Source organism: Heliangelus exortis, chromosome 25, assembly GCF_036169615.1.
Source record: "Heliangelus exortis chromosome 25, bHelExo1.hap1, whole genome shotgun sequence".
Classification (NCBI taxonomy): domain Eukaryota; kingdom Metazoa; phylum Chordata; class Aves; order Apodiformes; family Trochilidae; genus Heliangelus; species Heliangelus exortis.
In genome coordinates, this window is record NC_092446.1 from 2,437,937 (window position 1) to 2,454,978 (window position 17,042).

A 17,042-nucleotide genomic window follows, 5' to 3' on the forward strand; every position below is an offset into this window, starting at 1 on the left:
AGAAAGCACCAAACCAAACCTCTGTGTCAGTGTCCAGGCTGGGTCTGTGGGGTTTGTAGGCAGGAAAAGTGAGGCTGAAACAAAAAAAATCCATTAAAATGCCTGTAGGGAAGTGAGGAGGAGGAGGTTTTCTCAGGTGAGACACAACCCCTTAGCTCTGGGGTAGGTTCCTTGTGATTCTTGAAGGGTTTTGTCTGCCAGTTTAAAGGGATTGGCTTGAACTCTCTTTTTCTATGACTAAACAAAGGAGCAGACAAGCAGTTCAGCTGCCTTCCCCCTGCAGGAATAACCCCAGAGGGAAGTGCTGTACATGGGGCAGAAAATGATCTCTGTCCCCTTGATATTTATGTGGAGAAAAACACCTTCCTTGTGAGGTGTTTTTGCCAGTCCTGCAGAAACCCCACACCAAAGGCTGCTCTCACAGTGCTTGCACCCTAAAACCTGTGAGAAGGTTTTGCTGGGAGCACCCTGACCCTGTTGGGTTTTATTCCTAGGTACAGGTGAGCTCTGGGGGGGTTCTGCAGTGGTCCCTGGGGCTCTGGGCTGCAGTGCTGCCTCCCAGCATCCTTCATGCAGCAGCAGAGCTTGCAGGTTCTGCAGGGCTGGCACTGCCTGTCCAGCAGGACCCTCCTGGTTTTTAGCCCCGAATCATTTGTCTCCTTGATTTCCATCGTCTGCTGCAGCGTTTAATGACGGCTCTTGAGAAAGCAGCAGTGCCCTTGGGGGGGGGAGGAACCGGGGAGGGATTTATCTCCTCTTGGCTGCTCCCTGCTGCTTTCATTAGCGATGCTGCCCTCACCTTTACAAAGCCCGGAGCTAATTAGGGCCCTGCTGATGAGCATCCTCCCCGGCAGCTCTGCAGGGTGGGGGGCAGAGGGTCAGGGGCTGAGCACAGCTGAGCCCGGGTTCTTGGGACCCTTGTGGCTGACACCCAGGAGCTGGGCAGTGTCAGATGGCAACCAAATAAATACCGTGCTGAGCCCAACCTGTAGCTGCTGAGAGGGGGAAGGAGCCGCTGCTCTGTGTCTCGGCCCCTGCTCACCTCTGCCCTGTGTCTGCTGCTTCCAGGACAGCTCTTCCCTCCATCCTTCCTTCCCTCCATCCTTCCTTCCCTCCGTCTTCCCCTCCATCCTTCCTTCTCCCCCACCCTTTTTTTTTTCCTCCCCCACCCTTTTTTTTTTCTCCCCCACCCTTTTTTTTTCTCCCCCACCCTTTTTTTTTCTCCCCCACCCTTTTTTTTTCTCCCCACCCTTCTCTCCCCACCCTTCTCTCCCCACCCTTTTTCTCCCCCAACCCTTTTTTTTTCTCCCCAACCCTTTTTTTTTCTCCCCCACCCTTTTTTTTTCTCCCCACCCTTCTCTCCCCACCCTTCTCTCCCCACCCTTCTCCCCCCACCCTTTTTCTCCCCCCACCCTTTTTTTTTCTCCCCCACCCTTTTTTCCCCCCACCCTTTTTCTCCCCACCCTTCTCTCCCCACCCTTTTTCTCCCCTAACCCTTTTTTTTCTCCCCCAACCCTTTTTTTTTTTCTCCCTCACCCTTTTTTTTTCTCCCCCACCCTTTTTTTTTCTCCCCAACCCTTTTTTTTTTCTCCACCACCCTTCCCTCCATCCTTCCTTCCATCTTTAGGGGCTCAGAAGGGGTCTTTGGAGCACCCCTTGCTGCAGCCAGTGCTGAAATCCCCCCCTGCACCCCACGGTGAGGGACAGAGTTTCTTTTAGGGGTTACATGGAAGTGAAAGCATCCAGGCTGAGCTGAGGGAGTCTGGAGGAGTCTCCTCATGCCCTGGTTCTGCTGAACCCCATTTCCCATCTGGGGACCCTCAGGCCTGTTCCAGATGCAGTTCCTCTGTCTGATCTCCTGACATCCTTCCCCAAGGTAGAAGGAAGGGAGTAGATTTTTTTTATTTTTTGATTTTTAAGGCCAGAAGGAATGACTGTGATGGATTAATCTGACACACCAGAGATGAGGTGATTTCATGCCGTGCTTCCTGCAATGAAGGAAATGATTTTTTATGGTGTAAGTGAAGCAGGGCTGCTAGCTTTGTGGCTCAGCTAGTGGAGATCTTTCCTGGCAGATTCCCAGCCTTGGTTTAAGGGCTGTGATTGATGATGAAGCTTTTTGGCAAGCTGCTCCAGCAATCACTTACCCTCTCTGCTCAGGTGCATGAAGTCTTGGAGTTTCCAAGCATCCCTTCCCAGCTGTTGGAACTCCAGCCAGAGGGAGCAGATTGTCCTGACATTAACCAGACCCTCAGCAACCACAACTCCTCTCCCCATGGAGAGTCCTCTCCTCTTTTGGTGAGTTAGGAGAGGATTTGTGTTTGCTGTATCCCAATTAACTTTTGCTGAGGGCTCCAGCTCCGGGTGGATGGGATCTCACAGGGTTCCTTGTTTGTATTAGTGAGGAAAAATATAGCCCTGGGCTAGAGGGACTCCTGAGCAAGCAAGGTACTAATTGCATCTAAAGCTGGACAGAAGGACCCAAGACTCCAGGAATTGTCTAAAGGCTCTGAAGATCTTTATTTATGAACTGCGTGCTACTGTAGCCAATAAATAACCAGCATTACAGTGAGTATGGGATGCTTACAAGAGTTCCCTTTTGGTTTTCCTAAAAAAATAGTGTACAACAAAGTGGTTGAGGAGAAAACTTCCCTCTTGGTGTGTGTGTCTGTGGTGGAGCTGGATTAAAATCCTCCCAGCAGAGAGGGTTCCTGGGCAGGGGGGAAAAGCTTTGCAGGTTTAGAACAGATGGGATGGAGACCCCTCCCAGGCATGAGCTGAAGGTGATGCCTGCTCTCCAGCTGATCTCCTGGGCAAAGATCTGAGTGTCTCCCATTCCAGGCACAACATTTCACCTGTTCTGCTGCAGATTTGAGCTGTTCCTGACACAAACTCCTCCAGCTGAGGGCTGAATGGAGCCCAGAACCATCAAACCTCAAGCACCGTCTGTGGGTTCCCTGCTACCAGGTAGAAGATGATTTGATCTTAAATGGGAATAAATCAGAACTGGAGAGCTCTACACATTTGGGAGTCTCTACACATTTCCTCCTGGTTGTGTACTCTTTCCAGCACTCTTGACAGGTTGGTTTTTACTGCTGACAAGGAAGATGGACCCTGTGAAATGAGATTACTTTCCTTAGCGAGCCATTACAGTGCTGGGAACAAAACCCAGGGCACTTAACTCATCCCTGGAGTTAATCTCTAAAGCAAATGCTCAGAGCAGTGGAACCTGGGGAGCCTTAATGAGACAGGAAATTGATTTGCAACTTAATGCAGCCCTGTAAAGCCAGTAAACTCTGTTAAGAGATCAAAATGAAATGTAAGTTTTCTCTTCCAGCTCTGAACACTTTTCCTTTTAACCCCTGTGCTGCGTTTTGGGGAAGCTCCAAATGGCTTTGCAGCAGGCTTCTTGCACATCTTTTGCTCCTCTTGATGGCTCTGCCTGGGCTATTTATACACAGGATGGGGGTGCTGGTGCCCAGGCTGGGTGCTTTGAGCCCTCTCTGGTTCCTCACCTCTGACAGCTCCTTTCAAACTGCAGGTACACAGAGCCCTGCTCGTGCCTCACTTGTGATGGAGGGAAACTGAGGCAGAGAGAGGTGAAAGGACTGCTTGGAGCCATTGGTGGGCTCAGTGTCAGAGGGTTGTAAGGCCGTTGGGGTTATGACTAGGTCACACCTCTTTGCTGCTGTGTTTAATCCTTAAAATGATGCAAAAGCTCAGCAGTGTTTTGGTTTCCAATGCACATTGTTGAAACTCTTGTGTAGTGATGATTTGCATTTAAAAAAAAAAGAGGAGTAGCTTGACTTGAAGAGGTTTAAACTTTCAAGGGGATCTACTTGTCACTGGAAGCCTTTAGAAAATACTGTCCCATCAGTTTTACAAATATATTCAGCCTGGTTGCAGTGCTGACTGGAGCACTGGGAATCCAACTCATCTGGCTTCTCACTTCTCATGTAAAATCTGCCAGTGATCCAGCCTGACAAAAAAATGGATGGAGAAGGTATTAACCCTCCCGGGGAAATGCTCCAGGGGGCTCCTGGAAACTCAGTGTCAGCCCAGCATTTAGATTCACTTTTAACCAAGCTGTAGAGTCTTGCTTCCCAGCACTGTAAAGCTGAATGAGCCAGGGAGTATCAGAGGTTGCCAGACACATTTGGGAGCATCTGTTGATACCCCAGGTTCTGTAGAGACCTGTCCTGGACTGGTGCTGGAATTTCACAGGAGTTCAAATGCTTTGTTTGCTCACTCGTGAGACTTCACCCAAGGTGTGGCCCATCCAAAGCATCTTCTGCCCTGCACCTCTGAAAAAGATCCAGCTGGGTCCTGGGCAGGATTGGATCTGAGATGGCACCAGCATCTTCATCTCAGTTTGGTGACAGCTCTGGCATTGCTGCTTTTTTTTGGTCCTCTCCTGATCCAGGCTCATCCTTCTGCAGAGCTGCACTGAGCATCATCCAGCAGGGCTCTGAAGCTCCAGAGTTTATGCTTCCTAAATATAAATATTGTCCTTCTGGCTCCTTCTGCATGTCACTTGGGTGTCTGTCACCCAAGCCCTAATTTGCTTTGCTTTGAGGCTAACATTGAATTCTCAATTTTCCTTTCATCCCATCTTTGGTGGGAGAAAAGCTGAAGGCCCAGCAAGAGGAGGTGATAACAAAAATGCTGAATAAACAACATAAAAATGTTTGGCCAAACAAAGCTTCAATAAAAATATTTTTAAATCTTCAAGAACATAAATAATACAAAAATATAATTTATATTTGGCTGTGGTCCTGAAAGGAGTATTTCAGCTTGCTAGAGGGACTGAGGGGAAGATTCCTGGAGGGACAGGGCAGGTGCTGGTTCCCTGCCTGCCTCACTGCCCAGTGTCAGGGGGAGCTGTTGTCTTCTTTTTATCACTTTATCCTAGGTATTTGTAATGGAAACAGGGAAGTTCCCTTTTTTTTTTTTAGCTGTGGCCAAGCTCTGAAAGTGTAGACTCTTGCATTAAGTTTATTTTATTTTGTTTCTCACAACTTTTCTCTTGCTTTTGCTAAACACACAGGAGACCTTCTTCCTGAGCCTTGCATCCCATGGTGTGACCCTCCTGCTGCATTTACCTTCTTGCTTCCAGGGTAGGTGAGAAAAAAAAAATAAATTGGGATGGGATCTTATGGATATAAAGAGGCAGAAATCCAGGAGGCCAGGGATTTATGCTTGTAATCTCTCAGATGCTCACTAAAGCCTTGGGAGTTTAGGATTTATTAGCAAGGGCCAGGAATTGGTGTTCTAGGGTAGAAACTGCACATTCCTACAAGTCCTTTGCCCAGGTAGTTGTGGAGCTGAGGTGGCCCAGGATTGTCTGCTGGGATGGAGGAAGGTGCAGGCAGGGAAAGGTCCCTAAAAAAAAAAACTTGGGATCTCACCAGCAAGCAATGTAAAGCAGCTTCTCCTTAACTGGGGGAGTTGCTTTACTGGGACAGAGAGATTTTTACCATGCAAAACATCAAATCCCAACCATTTTGGTGACCTTGACATCCCTGCTCTTCTCTGGGATGCCACGGATGAGCCTTGGCCCTGAGAACCAGACTGAGGTTCTCTTGCAAATTGGGACTGGTATTTTGGCTGGGCCAATCTGTGCAGGGTGATAGATCTCCCTGAGCCCAAATTGCCCTTGTGGTGTCTTCCACGAGTCTCCAGCTCCTGGTTAAATGCTGTTCTGTTCTTTTTATTTCCTCCTTCAAGACCCTCTCTCAATTAAAACGAGAATTGAAAGGAGGCAGAGCTGCCTCCAAATCAGATGCTGGGAAAGTGTCACCTTTTCCCTTACCCCTTCTCCTCCCCAAAGAAAAAGGAAAGAAGCAAACAGTGTAACAGACACCCCAAAAGCATGTGGGAAATGGGTCACATTGAACATTGCACCTCACAGCAGAGCAGTTGATACAAACAATAGGCTGGGGTGTCCAGTTTAACACCAGTGTCATAAAAAAGCTTTTCACAGTCTGAACTCTGGTGTTCATTCATTTTCAGGATGGGGCAGAGATCAGTCTCTCTTGTGGCTTTGTCTCCTTGGGCTGGTTGATGCAGAATTTGGCTCATATTATGGGGGGAAAAAACACAATCCTGTCCCATAATTTGTTAGAGGTGGCTGTGACTGGGATGGGGATGGAACATGCTGATCCCTGTTGAATCCTCAGTCCTCATCCTCCCCTTACCCCCAAAAAAATTCACTGTACAGATTAAAAAAAAAAAAAAAAAGTCAAGTTTAGCAGTCTGGTTATTTATACATGGCTTCATAAGGCAGAAAACCTACTGGGTACAGTGTGTGGGCAGCTGGCTGCCAGAATTCACAGAGAATTCTTCTTCACTTCACTCATTTCTTTAAAAAAAATTTAATTGGTTAAAGACCCATGTCTTGTATGAAAGCTTCTATTCTTCCAAAACAAAAAAAGCTGTTTCTTCCTCCCAAGGTGGTCAGATCCTTTTCTGTGATGCTGCTGTAGAAGAAACTTGAAGCTGCAGCAGGCAGGTGGGGAGGAGGAAGAGTGTCCAGGAGTCCTGTGCTGTGCTGGCCATGGTCAGAGCTCCAGGTAGCTGATCAGAGCCACCATCACCAGGGACTGGGTTGTAATCACGACAGCATGGGGCACTGGCCTCATCACAGAGTCCTCCACCATCATACTGGTCCCTGAAAAGAAAAGGAGCAAGATCTTGTGGCACAGAGACACCTGGGTGTCTTGTGGGAAGAGTCAGGAGGGTGGGGAAAGTGTCACTTGTGGGGTTCTGTGTGCTCGGGTTGTGTTTATCTCTGATGGACCTCTTGGGATTTGGAAGAAGAATTTGGAGCTCACAGCCTGAGCCCAGGGAACCTGCAGGGGCCCCACAGAGAGGGGATTTCACCCTTAGGGGATGCAAGTTGTGGAGCCTCAAGCTGCAGATAAAATTGAGCTGGGTGCAGAGCAGACTGAATGGAAAGGTGCTGAGAGCTGGGGGGAGCTCAGCTGCAGGGGAGGAGGTGTCACCAAGTAATTTACTTCTCAAAGAGCAGTGGTAGGAAGTGGCAGGCAGGTAAAAGGGACCCTCTCTGAGCTCCTGCTCCAGTGATCTGTGGAGCAGGCTGTAAATGTGAGCGTGTGTGCACACAGGGCCATGGACATACCACTGTTTCTGAGGATGTGAACTTCTGCTGGGACTCCATCTCCCCCAGGACCTGTCACCCTGATCTGGACAAAGGCATGAGTGAAGTCTTCAGGGATGGGGATGTCAATCCTGCTCTTGCTGGCCAGGTACAGTGTGGGAGCAGAGTGGGAATCCTGCCTGTAGAGCATCTGTGGGAAGAGGAAAGGCTGAGTTTGTGTTCACTGGGGTTGCTGTAGGGTCACTTGTAAGGAAAAGCCAGATCTGTGCTGCCTGTACCTTGTACCCTGTCACTGCAGACTCATCTGCCTTTGCCACCACTGGGTCCCACTTGATGCTGACTGTAGACCCAGAAAAAGTCCAGGAGATGTTGCCAGGTGGCCTCTTGGGTGCTGCGAGATAAAAAAAAAAAAAAACAACAAAAAAACCAAGACAAAGATGCAGTAAATCAGGGACTGATGAGAAAGTTGTGCTGGTCACAACCACCTCCTGAGACTCTCCAGCAAATCAACAAGGCTGATGGCACCACTAGGGTTGGGTTAAAGGGAAATGTCCCAGCAAATGTGACTCTGAGCACAGACTTTCTCAGCCAGGGGATGCAGAGACCACAAGACTGATCTGAGGAAACTCAGGGAAGTGTTTTATGGAGTTCTTAAAATGGCCTTGGAGCACCAAGATAAAAAAGCTGCTCAGTTAGCTGATCACTGGGGATGCTCTGGAGGAAGCAGCAGCTTTTGGGGCTGCAGGGTGGAACCCAGGGGGTGGTCAGGGCTGACTCACGTGGTTTTGTTGTTGTGATGTTGGTTGAAGGGCTGGGGGGTCCCGTTCCAGCCCTGTTGTAAGCTCTGACTGACAGGTGGTACATGGTGTTGGGGTTCAGGCCTGTGACATGAGCTGATGTCACCAGCCCTGCTGTCCTCACCCTGTCAGCTGCCTCCTCCTTGTCCCCATCCTTCCAGTACCGGATCTGAATAGAAAAAGGTACAAAGGGTTTGGTAAGGACAGAGGCATCTGCAAACAGCCAGGGCTGGAGACCCTTTGGTTTTTTTTTAATGCATTTTCCTCAGGATGTGCCCAGGAACAAGGTTACAGCCTGTGTGGAAAGGCAAGCAGAAAAATAAGGATGTTTCTCTCTTACTCTTCTCTCCAGAGAGCAGTAGTAGTGTCCCCATTAGAGCCTCGGGCTCTCCATTAGGTACCCTCCATCTCTGGAAACAAATTGCTGTTTCCTTTCACCCCCCTGAGCCTGGGGGAGTTTTTTTTTTGCTGGGCTCTCCCATCCCAGTGTCAGTTCCCTCTCATCCCCATTGCAGGCTCCCACCTCATAGCCCAGGAGCACTCCAGTCATATCTCCCTGCTCAACAGGCTCCCAGGACACATCCATTTCTGAGGACAGGACAGACTTGGCCAGAACCCTGAAAGGAGCCACTTTTGGTTCTGAAAAAAAAAAAAAAAAAAAAAAAAGACCACAAAAGGGAATGAAATCTTTTTCCTCTCTCTGGGCAGCATAAGCACCATACTGGAAGCAAAGGGCTCTCCTGCAGCACTGGTACCCAGCTGGTGCTGTCTGCAGGGAGTCAGGCAGAGGGATGGGATTTAGGGACTTAGGAGGAGAAGCAGGGCCACAGCTGGGTGTGTTAGGAGGATCTGGGTCTGCTCTGAAGCTCTGGGTCATGGCTGGGCTTAGGGAAGCATCTCTCTGTTTGAAGTAGCAGATAAATGTTGGGCTGGAATCACTGTCAGGAAGAGAAATCCCTCCTGTCCTTGAGCTCCCAGACAGCCCCAGCTCTGCAGGGAGGACACGTTGGGTGGGTGGCTGGACAAATCGTGGTGAATTAGGCTGGTGAAGGGCAACTGGGGCAACTGGGCTGGGGAAGGGATCCAGCACAAGTCCTGTGAGGAAAGGCTGAGGGAGCTGGGGGTGTTGAGGCTGGAGAAGAGGAGGCTCAGGGGAGACCTCATCACTCTCTCCAACTCCCTGAAAGGAGGTTGGAGCCAGGGGGGGGTTGGGCTCTTTTCCCAGGCAACTCTCAGCAAGACAAGAGGGCACAAGAGGTCTCAAGTTGTGCCAGGGGAGGTTTAGGTTGGACATTAGAAAGAATTTCTTTCTGGAGAGGGTGCTCAGCCATTGGAATGGGCTGCCCAGGGGAGGGGTGGATTCTCCATCCCTGGAGATATTTCAGAAGAGCCTGGATGTGGCACTCAGTGCCATGGGCTGGGAACCACGGGGGGAGTGGAGCAAGGGTTGGACTTGATGAGCTCTGAGGTCCCTTCCAACCCAGCCCATTCTGTGATTCTATGAATTCTGAGCTGCCACTGTCCCCTTTACCTTCCTCAGCAGAGTACACGATGGCAGTCAGGCTCTCTGGCCCCTCTCCTTTCCTGTTGTAGGCTTTGATCTTCACTTCAAAGGGGGTGTAGGGACCGATGCTCTCGTTGTGGTAGACGTAGTGCAGCGACTCTGCGTGTGGCACCTTTGCTGTCAGCCACTCCTGGGTGCCTTTCTTACGGAAGGACAAGATGTAGCCGAAGCCATCTCCGTTCTGATAATCCCTCAGGGTTGGCTGTGAGAGGGGGCAGGAAGAGAGAGGAGCCTCGCTCAGCTCACACGAGCAAGACTTCGGGTGAAACCGCGGCGGTTGGCTGGGTCGGGTATCAAAATCATAATTGCTGTGCTCATTTCCCAAATGAAATGGCACCTGCTCCTCCCCCTGGCCCTCTCCCAGCACCCAGGGCTGGTGCTGTGCTCCTGACTCACCGTCCAGTTGATGATCAACTCGTTGGGAGCCCCTCCACCTCCACCGAGCCCAGATGGTGCCACAGTCGGTGCTGTCGGGTCCCCAAACAAAAGCAAAGAGCACAGGGGGGGTTAAGGAAATAATAGTGATGAAGATGAGCTCAGACACTGCACGGGCCAGGCTTTGACAGCTTGGGTGAAAGGGGGCTTGTTTCTGTGTGTTTTCAGCTGTGTGAATTTCAGCTGCTTGTCAAAATCAGGTTCAGAATACTGGTGGGCACCTCGTGAGTTTATTTGCAGGCAGCAAGGACAGGAATCAAGCTCAGAAGCAGAGCTATGGAGGAGAGCTTTTATCAGAAAGGAGTTAATGTGCATTTGGTATGTTGAGAGCAGTCCTCCTGCTGTTCTTAAATCCCTTCTGCTCACACGTTCAGGCAGCAGAAGACAGAATGAACATTCCCAGCCATTTGCTGGGAAATTGTCTTTGTCTTTGCAGAGTTGTGCTCTCTGAGATGTGATAGGGCTCTTTCCCCTTTTTTAGCATTATGGCCTGGAAGGTGCAGGTTTGGAAGCTAGGATTTATAATGGTTTAATATCTTGTATCTAATGGTGGCAAAGCTCTAGCACTGCTTTGCCTTTGATGTGGAGCTGGGCAAAAAGGCAGAAAATTTTGTGATGGCTTCACCCGAGGAGATGATGATTTGGGCTCAAGGTGTGCTGCAAGGCAGCAGGTAGGGAGGGGCACCTCTCGTTCCCTTTTTCCCCCCTTTTTTCTCCACCTACCTGCTTCTTTGGTACGGATTTTGCTGGAGGGCAAACTGGGCTCCCCAACCCCCAGGATGTTACTGGCCAAGACACGGAACTCGTAATCCATCCACGGGATGAGGTTCACCACCAGGGCTGTCTCTGCGTTGCCTTCAATATTCCCAGGATCTGTATCATCCAATAACACCAGAGGAGGACAAATAGAGCAAGTGGCAGCCAGGCTCTGAGTGAGAATCAGGAGGTGGCAGCCAGCCCCAGCCCCAGCCAGGCCACCACTGCTGCCACCAGACACTTACTGGTCCTCATTTGCTTCCAGTTGCTGGAGAGCAGGGTCCGTGCCTCGATCAGGTACCTGGCAATGGGGCTGTGGTTATCAAAGCCACGGCTCCAGCTCAGCTGGACACTGGTGTCACTGATGTCTCTCACCACCACCCCCCCGGGGGGGCCTGGAGGTCCTGGGATGAGGGGAGATGGAGAGAAGTGTTTGTTACTGAGGTGGAGGCTTGTTGCTCTATTGCAAGCCATGCATTAAAACCAGGATTTTTTTTTTTTTTTTTTTTTTTCTGGAGTCTCTGAAGTTGGGGGGACCTGGAGGTCCTGGGAAGAGGGGAGATGGGTGGAAGATGGGTTTGTTACTGTGGGGAAAGATTTGGAGGCTTATTGCTCTACTACAAGCCATACATTAAAACCAGGATTTTTTTTTTTTTTTTTTTTTTGGAGTCTCTGAAGTTGGGGGGACCTGGAGGTCCTGGGATGAGGGGAGATGGGAAGAAGTGTTTGTTACTGAGCTGAAAGATTTGGAGGCTTGTTGCTCTAGTACAAGCCATACATTAAAGCCAGGATTTATTTTTTTTTCTGGAGTCTCTGAAGCTGGGGGTACCTGGAGGTCCTGGGATGAGGGGAGATGGAGAGAAGTGTTTGTTATTGAGGTGGAGGCTTGTTGCTCTATTGCAAGCCATGCATTAAAACCAGGGGGTTTTTTTATTTTTTTTTTTTCTGGAGTCTCTGAAGTTGGGGGGACCTGGAGGTCCTGGGATGAGGGGAGATGGGAAGAAGTGTTTGTTACTGAGCTGAAAGATTTGGAGGCTTGTTGCTCTAGTACAAGCCATACATTAAAGCCAGGATTCTTTTTTTTTTCTGGAGTCTCTGAAACTGGGGGTACCTGGAGGTCCTGGGATGAGGGGAGATGGAGAGAAGTGTTTGTTACTGAGGTGGAGGCTTCTTGCTCTATTGCAAGCCATGCATTAAAACCAGGGTTTTTTTTTATTTTATTTTTTTCTGGAGTCTCTGAAGCTGGGGGACCTGGAGGTCCTGGGATGAGGGGAGATGGGTGGAAGATGGGTTTGTTACTGAGGGAAAGGTTTGGAGGTTTATTGCTCTATTGCAAGCCATACATTAAAACCAGGGTTGGGTTTTTTTTTCTGGAGTCTCTGAAGCTGGGGGGACCTGGAGATTCTGGGAGGATGGGAAGAAGTGTTTGTTGGTGAAAGATTTGGAGGCTTATTGCTCTAGTACAAACCATACATTAAAGCCAGGATTTTTTTTTTTCTGGAGTCTCTGAAGCTGGGGGGGCCTGGAGGTCCTGGGATGAGGGGGGAGGGGGGGAAGTGTTTGTTACTGAGGTGGAGGCTTATTGCTCTATTGCAAGCCATGCATTAAAACCAGGATTTTTATTTTTTTTTTTTTTCTGGAGTCTCTGAAGCTGGGGGGGGGGGGCTGGATGATCAGCTAGTTGGGTCTGGGATGGTCTGGGATGGAAGCTGGAGGTCCTGGGATGAGGGGAGATGGGGGGAAGATGGGTTTGTTACTGAGGGGAAAGGTTTGGAGGCTTGTTGCTCTATTGCAAGCCATACATTAAAACCAAGATATTTTTTTTTTCTTTTTTTTCTGGAGTCTCTGAGGTTTCACCTCCAGTTTCAGCCTCCTGAAAAGCTGTCCCACCTGGTTCAGGTATTAGATGGTGAGGTGCTCACCAAGGGAAGAGCGAGCTGGTCCCTTGCCACGACTTTGGCAAGTGCTGGCATCACCATGCCATTCCTTTGGGCTTGTAAAGGAGCAGGGGGCTTTGCAACAGAGAAATTACCTCTGACAGTCAGCGTGGCTGACTCTGAAGCACTGTCCACCACTGTCTGGGCCGTGCAGGTGTACCTCCCTGCATGCTTCAGCTGGGTGTTGAAGATGCTGAGGTCCCCAATAGTTTCCTTCTGCGTGGGGACAAGGAAAGGCAGCAGGGAGAGCACTTGAACACCTCCCATCACAAACGAGCACACAAAGACACTGCTTTCAGTTTTTTCTCCTTTTTTTTTTTTTTTTGGTGCTCTACATAATTGTCCTTTTCTACTCACCAGGCTGGCCCGCTGGTAGTGCCCCTCAGACTTGTCAAAGTCAATGGGGAAATCATCCAGTGACCAGGTGAAGGTCAGGTCCATAGTGGGGTCGTGGGAAGCATGACATTGCAGAGTGAGGTTTTCACCCACGTTGATGTCAGCACTGGATGGTGCCAAGGTGATTTTGGTGGCATCTGCAGAGGGAGGAAGAGCATTTGTTAGCTGCAAATGTCCAGGTGGACAGGACTGCTGCAGAGCATCCAAACAAACCAACACTTCCCAAGTTGTCATCCCTCTCCAACAGCTGTAGTTTTATAGAAGGAATTATCATGGTTAAAAAAAAGGCTTTTCTCAAGGACCAGTTGTTGATAGATAACATTTGGTGGGTCAAGATTTGCTGCTTTACAGGCTGAAATGTCTCTGATTCCCTGAGTATTGCGTCGCTTTTGGAGAGGATTAGGAGAGGAGAAATAGAGGAGAACTCAGGGCATTCTTGCTTGGTTGACCCCAAATCAAGGCAAACATCTCTACCTCGAACAGAGAGGATCCCAGTGCTGTTGGCTTTGCCCATGAAATTCTCAGCAAAGCAGGTGTACTTCCCCTCATCAGATTTGCTGATATTCTGGAGGATCAAAGTGCCATCCCTGGTAATAGTCACCCTGGAAAGGAAGAAGAAGCACACAAGAGGAAAGTTCAAGTATCTGTTCCCTCTGTACACCCAACTATTCCCAGCACTTGCTGATTTTAGAGAAATTGCTGATAAAGACAGGACTGCAAAATATTATGGTAGGAGTTTTCTAAAGGAGAAATGAGAGGAATAACAAAGTGCTCATGTTCAGGGAGGTAGCAGCACATTGGGGTCATCAAGTCCAGTGCTCTGGCAAGGAAAAAAAAAAAAAAAAAAGTGTTTTTAGCTATGATTTCTAGGTAGAAGCTGACTCTGTGCTGCTACCTGCTACTGTTGGTCAGGAGTTCAGTCCCTTTGGTCCACAGCACGGTGGCTTTGGGTGCTGCCCTTGGTTGGCATGGGATGATGACCTTCCCACTTCGGGCTGCTGGTATCAGTCTCTTCACTGGGTTTAGTCTAAAATCTGGTGCTAAGGCTACAGGGGAGAAAAAGAGGATTTAAGGAATGATTAGAAAACCCTGCTGTGTGTAGCATTTTATCTGCCACCTAACTGGGTGTTATTGGTTGGTTGTTAGATGGCTTGGTACCAGAAGCATGGCAGTATCTGGGGAGCAGGATGGGTGATTCCTCTGCTGGCAGGGCAGGAGTTTGGTGACAAGTGTCATACAGCAATGGGACATGACCCTCACAAGTGCAAGGTCTTACAGAGACACAAGAACAGCTGCTTTGTTTGAAAATGTAGAGGATGTTCACTTCAATATCCTGATCAAAGTCACCCATGCAGGCATCCAGCTCCTTCTGGGATTGCAAAGATTGGATCAGGTTTTATCTTTGCCCTCATGCAATGCAGGGTGTTAATGATGCTCAGGGCCTTTAATTTATCTCTGGTATCTCCTGACTACCAGGAGATAAGCTTTTAGACAAACGTGGAACAAGTTTGGCATCAGTCCAGCTCCAGTCACTTCCTCAAAGCAGGCTGGATGGATATTGAACTTGTTTCCTTCACCTCTTTCCTCAAAAAAAAAAAAAAAAAGAGGAGATAAGGTGTACAGGTGGAAGAGAGCTGCTGCTGTCTGTCCTGTACACTTTCTGTAGCTAAACAGATGTCCTTGTTCTCTTCCAGCATTACTGAATTTACACAAGATTTCAATTTTAAAGGCTTGTAGAGTGTCTTATGGAAGCAGTAACTACATTTCAATGGTGAGTGAAGCAGTTTTCGTCTGCTCTTGTCTTACTCTGAGGTCGCAAGCACAGGATATTAGGAAGAGATCTTAAAATGCTTCAGTGTCCCATTGAAACCCAGAGCTCTGGGAGATGAGAAATTACCTTGCACTATTAATTCAGCACTTGCATACACTGTGCCATGCTTGTTCTCAGCCACACACTGATACATGCCAGAGTCCTCCAGGACTAGCTTGGAAAATCTCAGCTCTCCACCGCTCACTTCGATGCGGTTCTGTGCAAACAAGAGGATGAAGCCATTAGCTCAGAAAAACAAGGATGGAACTCAAGCCTCCTGCGTTCAGGGTTGAGTTTCACGACTGATTTCTTTTGTCAGTTTGAAGCCAGCCTGGTTTTCCCTGAGAGAAAACCCAGGGCATCTTTACTGCGGGCCGAGTCACTGCCCCGCATCACCGTGCTCTGTTTGCTGAGACTTCTGAGTGCCTGAGTAGCGACGTGCAGGTCATACCAAGACACAAGGTGCTGTTTATCTGCCCTGATAACTGGCCATGAGTTCCTGTGGCTGCATGAAGCAGTGGCAGGGATGGCAGTGATGGGAGAAGGGCCTTGCTGCGGGGCAGGGCTGTGGGATCGCTTCGCAGCCTCATGGGGGGCAAATGGAATCGGGGATGCGGGGTGAGAAAACGGGGCTGAGATGCATTTGCAGCGAGGCAGGAGGAAAAGTCTGGGTCTGGAAGAGCAGGGGCAGGACTGCAGGTTGTGTGGGCTGCTCTGGCTGCCAAACCTGTGCCACGGTACCTGGGAGGTCAGGGGCTGCCCGTCCCGCAGCCACCGCACCGCGGGTCTGGGTTTGCCGGAGGCTGCGCAGCTCCAGCGCAGGTCAGAGCCGATGTCAGCTTCTGTGTCTGAGATCACCTCCAGCCACTCCGGCTGAGCTGCAAAGGAGGGAGAGAGGTGGCAGAGCTCAGGAGATCAGAGGAGAAGTTGGCCTGGGCCAGGCAGGCAGAAAGATGCTCATTGTGTCATCTCTGCTGGCAGAGTTCTTCCTCCCGCCGCAGGGAGAGCCCTCGCCTTGTCCCTTTTGTGTCCCTCCTTGTCCCTTTTGTGTCCCTCCTTGTCCCTTTTGTGTCCCTCACCTTTTGTCCCCCCAGGCAAGGCTGAGTCCTGCATGGGGGTGGCTGCAGCTGTGATGGGGACTGCACAAAATGATGGCAGAATCCAGAGAATTAGGGTTTCTCTACTTAAGAGTAAATGGCATCGCTGCTGAACTTCAGGAAAGTCTGGCTGACCAGCCTAAGTTTTGTAATCTGCCTATGTATATAAATAGCTCCAAGCAGAAACCTTTGTGGAAGTAACCTGGGCTTGGGGAGGGTCTTGGTTGAAAGCCAAGTTTGTTTTTTACCACTTTGCTTCCTTTCCTGGTTGCCTCATTTTTACTAGAATGATTTTAGAGCAAGTTAGGGGCTGTGTCTCTACTTGCCACAGCCTAGATACACCCACTGAGGAAAGGCACCAGTGATCTCTGCTGGCCTGTGTTAGGGCTTTGCAGGAGGTTTAGTTGAAGCTGATGGAAGGGAGGATCAGAGGTGGTTTCACTCCCCAGGGCTCAGTGCTCTTGGTTGTCCTACCTTGGATGATGATGCGGCCCTGGTAGGAGTCTCTCCCTTTGATGTTTTCAGCCTCACACTCGTAAGTGCCTTCATCCTGAAAGCCAACATCCTGGATCTGCAGGAGGGGCTCACTGCCAATCCACTTGGAGGACTGGGAGCCATCCAGCTTCCTCCACTTTATCCGAGGGACAGGGCTGTGTTAAAGGAAACCAGGTGAAGGGCAGCTCCAGGGTACCCCGTGCTGCCTGGCATCCTGCTGTCCCCTCTTGCCCAGCAGGACAGACAGATGGCTTTCCCCCTCCATCTCTGGACCTGCTGAAGAGCTGCAGGTTCTGTGATGCCCTCCCCATCCCTACCCCGAGTGACAGAGCCACTGCACTCACTTTCCAAAGGCAAAACACTCCAGGGTCACCACCTGCCCCGTCAGAGCGTAGGTGTCTGCAGGGAACCTGGCTTTGATGCTGGGTGCATACTGCCTGGCATCTGCTGGAAGGAAAACACTGGTGAAGAGGTCTGGATGGCTTTAAAGAGGCACACGTGAGGGCTCAAAGGGCAGAGGTACCTGCAAGGTTACCTTACACTGCAAAACCTTCATGGGTTTGGATAATTTACAGGTGGCAGAAGCTAGGTTTTATTTTCCTCTTCTTACCAAAGTCTCTAAAAATCTCTTTATG

General features: G+C 49.7%; 1 protein-coding gene across 1 annotated transcript in view; it reads right to left on the bottom strand.

The window, feature by feature from the left end:
- Positions 1-2,496: 2,496 nt before the first annotated feature.
- CNTN2 (contactin 2) overlaps positions 2,497-17,042 on the bottom strand; it is a 31,948-nt gene continuing 17,402 nt past the window's right edge. The window contains exons 7-23 of the mRNA XM_071768415.1: positions 16,752-16,851; positions 16,387-16,562; positions 15,557-15,693; positions 14,903-15,032; positions 13,901-14,051; positions 13,480-13,607; positions 12,967-13,142; positions 12,705-12,825; positions 10,918-11,076; positions 10,640-10,789; positions 9,878-9,948; positions 9,449-9,683; positions 8,441-8,556; positions 7,900-8,086; positions 7,399-7,511; positions 7,142-7,310; positions 2,497-6,670 (exon numbers count right to left, since the gene is read on the bottom strand). Of these exons, the coding sequence (XP_071624516.1) occupies positions 6,561-6,670; positions 7,142-7,310; positions 7,399-7,511; positions 7,900-8,086; positions 8,441-8,556; positions 9,449-9,683; positions 9,878-9,948; positions 10,640-10,789; positions 10,918-11,076; positions 12,705-12,825; positions 12,967-13,142; positions 13,480-13,607; positions 13,901-14,051; positions 14,903-15,032; positions 15,557-15,693; positions 16,387-16,562; positions 16,752-16,851 (2,429 nt within the window). The 3' untranslated portion in view covers positions 2,497-6,560. The remainder of the gene's footprint in view (positions 6,671-7,141; positions 7,311-7,398; positions 7,512-7,899; positions 8,087-8,440; positions 8,557-9,448; positions 9,684-9,877; positions 9,949-10,639; positions 10,790-10,917; positions 11,077-12,704; positions 12,826-12,966; positions 13,143-13,479; positions 13,608-13,900; positions 14,052-14,902; positions 15,033-15,556; positions 15,694-16,386; positions 16,563-16,751; positions 16,852-17,042) is intronic.